This window comes from Notothenia coriiceps, unplaced genomic scaffold, assembly GCF_000735185.1.
Source record: "Notothenia coriiceps isolate Sejong01 unplaced genomic scaffold, NC01 NC01_scaffold00005752, whole genome shotgun sequence".
Classification (NCBI taxonomy): Eukaryota; Metazoa; Chordata; class Actinopteri; order Perciformes; family Nototheniidae; genus Notothenia; species Notothenia coriiceps.
The window spans coordinates 1-9,359 of NW_011338453.1; the positions used below are offsets into that span (position 1 = coordinate 1).

The window sequence follows — 9,359 nt, forward strand, 5'->3', positions numbered from 1 at the left end:
GTGTGTGTGTGTGTGTGTGTGTGTGTGTGTGTGTGTGTGTGTGTGTGTGTGTGTGTGTGTGTGTGTGTGTGTGTGTGTGTGTGTGTGTGTGTGTGTGTGTGTGTGTGTGTGTGTGTGTGTGTAGGGTAACTCTGGCAGAGAGGAGGTGCTCTTCCTCCGGCTGTACCTCCTCCAGAGTCTCCTCTCGTACCTGGAAGGAAACGACACTCAGGCTCGACAACAACTTTCCAAAGTACGTTTGTTTCTTATTAAATATAAATAAATGTTATTGTTGGTTTTGTTTATGTTGATATTATTGTTTTGCATCTTCAGGTGGAGGTTCTGTTCGCCCGTCTCTCTCTGGACTCGGAGAAAATGTCTCAGCTCGTCTCGCTGGGTTTCTCTGAGCGAGAAGCTCGACTCGGACTGAGAGCGACTCAGGGAGACATTCAGGAGGCCGTCACACACATCACTAACCAGAGAGAGGTACACACTCACTCACTCACACACTCACTCTCACTCACTCACTCACTCACTCACTCACTCACTCACTCTCACCACTCACTCACACACACTCACTCACTCTCACACACTCACTCACTCTCACTCACTCACTCACTCACTCACTCACTCACTCACTCACTCTCACACACTCACTCACTCTCACTCACTCACTCACTCACTCACTCACTCACTCACTCACACCACTCACTCACTCACACCACTCACTCACTCACTCACTCACTCACTCACTCACTCACGTTTAGGCCACATACCATTTTCTCTGTCCTTCAAAGTCAAAGAAGCCAGGTTTCTGTGTATTGCACTTTCCCACTTTGGCCTGAAAAGAAAAACAAGTCTGAATTATCCATCTTTATTCAAATATCATCAGACGTCAACATCCTGCAGACAGAGGCATCCTTATCTTCCAAAAAACTGTGAGTAATCGGGTTTTGTACTTTAGTAAAAGTAGAAGTACTCAGATCTTGTACTTGAGTAAAAGTAGAAGTACTCAGATCTTGAGTAAAAGTAGAAGTACTCAGATCTTGTACTTGAGTAAAAGTAGAAGTACTCAGATCTTGTACTTGAGTAAAAGTAGAAGTACTCAGATCTTGAACTTGAATAAAAGTAGAAGATCTTGTACGTAGAAGTACCAGAGTGTAGGAATGTTGTACCACATGTTGTACCACATACCATTTTCATGTTCCTGCCTGTTGGCGTCAGCTGACAGAGGTTATAGTGCTCTATCTTGTTATGCAGCATGAGGATTATTCTCTCAGAACCAGTTAAATACATGGGTCTGGGTTAGAGATCTTCCGAATTGGTTTGGCAACCGCTGAGAGCACAGCAGCCCAGTTATATGTGTCCTCCTGTTGGGGAATCATTTCCCCTGCATGTCATCTTTCGCCCTCTGACTCAGATGCTCCAGCCTTGAGCAGCCGCTACAGTATCTCCCTTAAGGAGGGGCTGCCCTAGCAGGTTGTTGTTGTTACCAGTTTATGACCGGGCAGCTCTCGGTCAGAGATAGTTATTGTTGTGGGACACCTGGAACACATCCTTCTCGGGGTGTAGATGACCCCGAGCCATAAGCGACAACAAATGTGATTCAGTGTCCTCAGCTGTTTAATCTATCTATTGAAGAATGTTGATTATCACACTCTGAACTAGTTAAATACACGGGTCTGGGGTAGAGCTCTTCAGAATTGATTGTGGCATCTCAACCGTGTGGGCGGCTGTGGCTCAGTGGTTAGTGTGCTGGACTTCGAATCAGGGGGTAGCATGTTTGAGTTCCACTGCAGTCAGCATGTCGTTGTGTCCCTGAGACACTTCACCCCAAATTGCTCCTGTGGGGATTGTCCACAGTACTGAATGTATGTAAGTCGCTTTGGATAAACGTGTCTAACAAGTAACATGTAATGTAATGTGTGGTCAGATCGTCCCCCGTGACATGTCTCCGGCCGAAGCTCCAAATAAACTGTTATTATCATGTGTACATAGCTACGATGTAGATATATCAATGAATATCTGAGGTCACAGGCTCCTCCAACAGTGCAACACAATAACACAGATAAAATAGTGCAAGTAAATACAAATAAAAGAGGATAGAAATAGTGCAAGAAGAATCTATATACAAGTAATTGGAATATTGATATGTTGCGAGCAGATGAATGTTATGGATGTTCTTTCAATTGTGTACGGTTCTTATGTAAACCCACAAGGTGCCAGTATTTGAGGGGTTGTATGTGTCCCCCTCTAATCCGTCCCTCACCTGCTTGTACCGGGCGTACAGGTAGAGCAGCTGGTCCCTCGCGGCGGTCTGGACGAGGTCCCGGACCCGGTCTGCCGCGGACTCGAACTCCCGCTGCAGGTCGTCCCCCTCCAGCCGGTCCTCCCCCCCGCTGCAGTCAAACTGATCCAGCCCCAGGTCCGAGTCCGAGTCCGACCCGGCCCCCCCGAGAGGCTCTCCGGTGTCGGGCCGGGCCGGGTCGGTACCGGAGCCCGTGGCGGTGTCCGGGGAGGACGAACCAGAAGCCATTGTTGTTGTTGTTGTTGTTGTTTTGTGTTACTGTTTTACAAGAGCGTCAGAGACCACTTGGTGTGTTGAGAAGTATGAGGACCGTTAATAAGAAGAAGGAGAGAGTCTGTCTTCAGGATATTTGTGAAGTTTTTCAGCGAGGATTTCTTCTTTTAATCCGATATCGTTAAAAGATACCTGACAGCCGGATTTGTTTCCACAGTTGGTCCGTCTCTGGTACTGTCGACTAAAAACACCGGGTGGAACACACACTGCTAGAAAGAAAGGTTCCGATTGCATCCGCGGTTATTCGTTGGTAAGAAAATACGTTATAAAAACAAAGACATATATAAATACATCTGTTAAATGTACAATTTATTAAAGCATGACTATATTTAAAGAATAGACAACACATTTTACTTGAAAGGCAAATATTGTGGTGCTTTACTCTGTGTGAAGGTTAACATTGAAAAATATTTGGTTAACGGTAATTAACGGTTGTCAGTTAATCTTAAATCAAACCTTAGCATTAAAGCTAACTGACAGGTACATTATTTAGCAGTTTGCCGACTGGTTTTTCTAAAAGGGATATTAAAATCTCTTCAGATGTAACTTTTTGCAGTTTATGTGTCTACTTACTTGGTATATTGTTCGTATGTAAAATGTATGGTCTTGTGTTTAGCTTGTTAGCTTACTTTATTTGTTTAGCTTACTAGCGTTAGCTACATGGCTGTTATGTGATGGGTTTAATGTTGCCATTTGTAGAAAGTAACTAAGTACATTTAAGTATTAAACTTATGTATTTATTTTTAAGTCTTTCCATTTAATACTTCTACTCCACTACATTTCAGAGGTGAAAATTGAACTTTTGACTACATTTATTTTAACACTCACTCACTATTAGGCTACTTTGTACATATAAAACACATGATAAACTGATATTGTAAATTGCAGAACTGTAGCTACTACTAATCTATACAATTTCAACATTATCCCCACATTGACAAACTGCAATACTAAAAATTCCTCTTACATGTATAAAACAGGATAATATAATAACCATAATAATCTTATAATGCGTTGAAAATATCCATTCTGCTTGACGAATATTTTCACTGTTTATAATTGAAGTACATTTAGGTGATACAAGAGTATTTTTAGACCATAGTATTTGTGCTTTTACTTGAGGATCTGAGTATTCTTCCAGCACTGAATGTTAAAGGTCCCATGTCATGGCCATTTCTACTGATCATTGTTGAGGTCTACTAGAATAGATTTATATTGTGCAATTTTCCAAACTCACATTGGTTTCTCATACAGCATCTCTGTATAGTATGTGTATTCACTCTCTGTCCTAAACGGCCTGTGAGCCCAGTGTGCTCTGATTGGTCGGGACGTTGCGAGGCTCGCTACTGCGAGCCACTGCTGCGAGGAGCGGACAGGTTTCCGGGTCAGCGATACAGCGAGAACAAGCCAAATTCATCCTGAGCACACACAAACACTCACAGCCGAAGTAAAAACAATAAGTGTGGCTTGATATTGAGTAAGAAAAAGGTTTATAACGCTGTGAGGATGGGTCTGCAGAGAGCGTTTCTCCACCATCACCAACTCGTCTATTACCAGCGTTTAGGGAGCTCTATGCAAGTCAATGGGGACTCCCTGTTAGTTAGCCAAGGGGTGCTGGTGTGTGAGGGGCTCCAAGGATTGGTCCATTTGGGCCAATCCGTTCATTTGTTGTTGATTTGGGTGTTCACACGTCACAGAAACCAGAAACAATGGAAAAAGAGAAATGTCCAACGAGGCGTTCTGGGGCAGCATAGACAGGTCTTCTCTGTGTTAGAGTTTTACTCACTACAGGGTGTACTTTGAGGGTTTTGACTCTGCAGACCGTTTACATGCAGAAAAACCTTCAGAACACACAAGGGGACGGGTAAAAACCTGAAAAGCATGACATGGGACCTTTAAAAAGAAAAGCCAGTGAAGTTAATGTGGCTTTAGTCGACTCAGTGTTACGCCAACTGCTCATTTAATTTGTCCAAATCACCTATCTTCTGTTATATTTCAGATGTAGTTTTTGTTTACACCTGTCATGAGGCCAGGGCAGTCCCTCCCTACAGGCCGGTCATGCAGACGGCCCTGCATGAGGCAATTGAGTCAACTTATTGATGGCAGAATGCATTAGCGCAGTTTGTCCAGCAGAGGCTGCTGTCGGCCCAATAATACATGTAACCTGCAGCAGACAGGTTGTTCCAATGCTCATTAAATCAAATAAATCAAGCCTTAAAGTTATGTTTTTATTGTAAGAAACACGAAGAAGCCCGGTCAACTTTATTTAGGATGTTTGTAGTTTGACGCTCATTACCTTTCATTGTATTCAACATAAATCTGGCGAACTTTGGAGGAATCATGGACGACATAATGAGGTCTTTTTGGAAGTAATGAAAGCCTATTATCCCTTTCCCTTGGATCTCCACTCTTCCAGATATAATCAAGAGTTCATGCAGGCCTATTAAACTGAGCATCCAAACAACCTCACTGTATTTCACTCTCATTTACAGATACATTTTTAGAAATAGGCAGACGTACTCCACAGAAAAGTTTGCATATCCATAACTTGAAAATGACTTTTAATCAGGCAAAACATAGACAAACAGATGAGGACAGCCAATCGTGATTTTACAAAGTATGCTTATATCATTATTGGTTCTCTAAATGGAGTTTGCAGTTTTCCATCTGGCAGTGGTATATCAACATATACAGTACATCAAATACCTAAAGTAAAAGTACTCATCGTGCACATTCAAGCAAACATTTAAAATGATTATTGATGCAATAATCTCTTCATCACTTCAATGTTGCACTTGGTTCAAGTAGGGTTTCTTTTGAATTACTTTATAATATATCTAGCATGTGTTAGTTGATTTAAAGAAGTAACATTTACAACATTTGCCTACAAAATCTAGTATAAAGTAGGATAACATGAACATACTCAAGTAAAGTAGAAGTACCTTAATGTTTTAGTACTTGAGTTAATGTACTTAGTTACTTTACACCTCTGCGGATGAGGACAGTCAATCATTATTGGATCTTTAAATACATTCTCAAAGATATTGAAGTGACTGTTGTTTTGTTGATTGTTGTGCTTTTATGTATGTCTTAATGTGCGCATGTGTATACATGTGTCTGTTGATTGTGTATGTATATACATATTTGCATACATATTTTTTGTTTGTTTTTGTATTCGGGATTGTGGGAAACGGTATTTGGATCTCTCTGTCTGTACACACAAACTGAAAGATTGACAATAATGTTGACTTTGACTTGAAATGGAGTTTGAACTTATTGGTTGTGACACAAAACACGGACTTCAAACTTCAAAACCTCACATCAAGTGTTTTTAATCTAACTTCTTCCTCTCTTTGCTTCCAGACACACAACTCTCCTCTCTGTGGTCTGAGTTCTCTGACTGCGCTTCCCACTCCTTTTCTCCCGGAGGTCCCACCACCACCACCTCCCCACGCGCTCTGCTGACGCAACCACGCACGCGCTGTGGCTCCACGCGCAGAGTCCCCAGACCTGCCCAGGGAGGGACGGAGCAAAGTCACTGAGAGAGAAGAGAGAACCACCGTTAAACCGCACCACCTGTTCCCAGAGAGAGACCGCTTTCCCCCCGTGAAACAGAATGAAGGGACCGGCTACTTTCGGTGCGCACTGACCGGGGAAAAGAACCAGAAAGCGCGCAGTGAAGCACCGCATGTTGATCCACAGAGTTCACTCAGATCCAAAGTCGCGTGGACAGCGAAGGGGACAGTTGGATTTACCTTTTGAGCTGTGAGGGGGACTCGTATTCTGGGGAAATGAAATTCGCGGAGCATCTTTCGTCCCACATCACTCCGGAGTGGAGGAAACAGTATCTCCAGTATGAGGTGAAGCCATTTCCTTCATTTCTTTATTGTAAAGATCAGAAATTAGAAATCAGAAATAGGTTTATTGCCAAGTAGGTGTACACATACGAGGAATTTGACTTGGTGGTGCCGCATAAACACAGTTAGAGAAGATAAAAGGTGAGAAAAACAACCACAAATTAAAAGAAAAACTATTATAAAAAACTATTATACGTTAAAAATTATTTACATGAAATCTGGATTTACCAAAAAACGACGTACAGTATATTACTGCAAAGTACTCACAATAATACAATACAATATATGCAGTATAGTTAGTATATAATGAGTGTAAAGCTGTGTACTGAGAGAGGTTGTGTACACATGTAAAGATAATGGCATGGCAGGAACTCCCTATAAAAATACCACATGGTTTTTTTTCCAAAGTGAAAGATGAGATTGAATTTCAAAACCATAAAAGCTTTTATTTGTATTATTTATTTTCTTTAGTTTCGGTTTCTTCTGCTTCTGAGAACCACAAAGCAGAAGTGATAAGGATGTCCTTTGGGTTATGGACGGGAAATGGACTGCGGGTGTTAAAAGCCACAGGGAGCATTCAGCCTTTATTGCTGTTTGCTTAGTTTCAACACCTTAACAATCAGCAGAATGAAGTGTTCACTGAACATTAGAATGGCTTTTTTTAACTGGGGAAATAACCTAAATATACAGTTTTCTGATTTGAAATGACAAATTGTGAATATTTTGGAATTTTCTATTCAATTCTTGATATTTTTTGCAGGTTTATTTTTCAAATGTCCTTATTCTCTTATAATAAATACACTTTTAAATTGATATTTAAATACATATTTCAGATTTTTTTGATCCATATCATTATTTGATGTCATTATTCAACATATTGCGAAGACTGTGTTTACAAATAAATAAAAATGGCATTGTAAGTTAGATAAATCCATCCCATAAATTCACCATCCTTTGATTTTTCTTTATTTGCATCAATCTAACTGACCACACGGGAAATTCCCATTGCATTGATTATGCATAATTGCAAATATTCCTATGTATTTAAGTGCTTTTTTGACCAGACAAAGCCATGGTATTTTTTATGTTATCAAGATTTCACTGTCCTATTTTGCACACATGAATGGTGAATGAACGTGCATGGCTTCCCGCGTCTGGTTTGAGATGTCTGTGGCTTTATGGACAGCTTTACACACACATGCTCTTTGTTTGCTGGTGTTCAGCACTTGAGGAGTGTTTCATATTCACACTTCTCGCTGGCTCTGCATTAAGAGCTTCAGTGCAGACATGCAGTGACAGGACTGGCTGCTCCATTCCATTTAGCTCTATGAATTATAGACAAAGACCCTGTTCTCCTCAGCAGAAGCTCAGCCACTGGCTTTATTTTGGAAACATGCCCTCAATATCATCATGAAGTTTTACAACAGCACACATTTAGATCCCTGAATGAATGATCAACTGTCAACAACTATTAATACAAAAAATCATGTAATTAGTGCTGAAAAAATACTAAATTGACATGTATTGACACATTGAGGAGAGGACAGCTCTGCAGGAGAATGTCATTTGAATTGATTATGAAATGCTCAGTGTGCATGCGGCTGTGTGCGCAGACAGACGCTCACAGAGGGACAGATGTACGGCCAAAACAGCCATTTTACACCTCGCTCAGCACACTGACCTGAGATGGATGATGATAGATTCTCTGTCATCTGCGCTTAGTGTTTGTTTTCAATTATACCACATCTTGAACTGCCATTTAAGAACTCATTTTATAGTTGTTTACCAATGTATTTGACAACAGATGGAAGCAATTGAATACAACAAAATGTTGATTGCAGAGAAACAGATGATTGCATGATTTATTTTGACTGCAATCGTGCAAAGTCTTTCTATCACACATTGCATTTTATTACTTTATAACTCCAATAATCCACTCCTATTAGCATCAAAAGATTGGTTTCCTTTATCAGCTTTATCTCTACTTCTATTAAGCACTTTTATTATGACTGCCACTTAGGCATTTTTAGACTTAAAAATGCAATTTTCTTGTGTTTGATTGGGTTTTTTTTGCGGGTGCGAAAAACACAATTCAATTCAATGTACATTTAATGGACAATAAAGTATTCTGAATCTCAATATCTCGAGCATTTTGGTATTTTTATACGATTTAAACTGACAGCAGAAAGACAACAATTTGTGCGTTTATGATATGTAAACGTGGCCTTAATCTCCTTTTTTAACCATGTCACAAACCTAAAAATACATTGTTGTCTCGTGTAGCGATCGTTGAATTATGTAGACTCATCATAACCCATATATACTTGTATCCTTCCTCCAATCTGAATTATACATAGGGTTTGCAGGGACGATGGGTTTGTGTGTATTAGTGATGCTGCCTTCAGTCTTTGTCTGACCTCTGTAAACATCACTACCTCCTGAGTGTGTGTGTGTGTGTGTGTGTGTGTGTGTGTGTGTGTGTGTGTGTGTGTGTGTGTGTGTGTGTGTGTGTGTGTGTGTGTGTGTGTGTGTGTGTGTGTGTGTGTGTGGGGTGATCACACCTACATGACGGACATCTTGGTCAAAGCTGTTTCTCCCCTCCTGAAACGAGTCAAATCTAGAGACTTCAGCATCGCGCAGTTAAGTCAGTTAGTGAAATGGGTCGCTGAGAGAAAACAGACGTTAAGAGAAATCAATGTTAATGTCGTTGTGAACAATGTGAAGCCTGCACGCTGCAACCGAAACAGTCCCAGTTTAGTGAAGGGAACATTAAATATGTAAGTTCGGGATCCCGCTCACCCCGTCGCTTTCTTCATTAATGACCACCTCACTGCACATTATCCCACTTATTATATATACTACATGTCTACATACTAAATAAAACAACTACTTGACTCACAGCAATGATTTTAAAATGATCGTATTTCTCCCAAGAAAAAAAT

General features: G+C 40.7%; 1 protein-coding gene across 1 annotated transcript; it reads right to left on the minus strand.

Annotated features, from left to right (window-relative positions):
• Positions 1 to 742: 742 nt before the first annotated feature.
• acbd6 (acyl-CoA binding domain containing 6) lies at positions 743 to 2,739 on the minus strand. Its single transcript, XM_010768427.1, has 2 exons — positions 2,249 to 2,739; positions 743 to 820 (listed from the first exon to the last, which is right to left on the minus strand). The coding sequence occupies exons 1-2, from the start codon at positions 2,513 to 2,515 to the stop codon at positions 743 to 745; spliced, it is 345 nt and encodes a 114-aa protein (XP_010766729.1). The 5' UTR covers positions 2,516 to 2,739.
• Positions 2,740 to 9,359: the final 6,620 nt, after the last annotated feature.

What these genes read in the sequence shown, in the direction of transcription:
- acbd6 (XM_010768427.1), bottom strand. Translation starts at nt 2,515, where the DNA reads ATGGCTTCTGGTTCGTCCTCCCCGGACACCGCCACGGGCTCCGGTACC. An exon ending in TGTACGCCCGGTACAAGCAG is followed by an intron (nt 821 to 2,248) that starts GTGAGGGACGGA and finishes TTTTCTTTTCAG; the next exon opens with GCCAAAGTGGGAAAGTGCAA.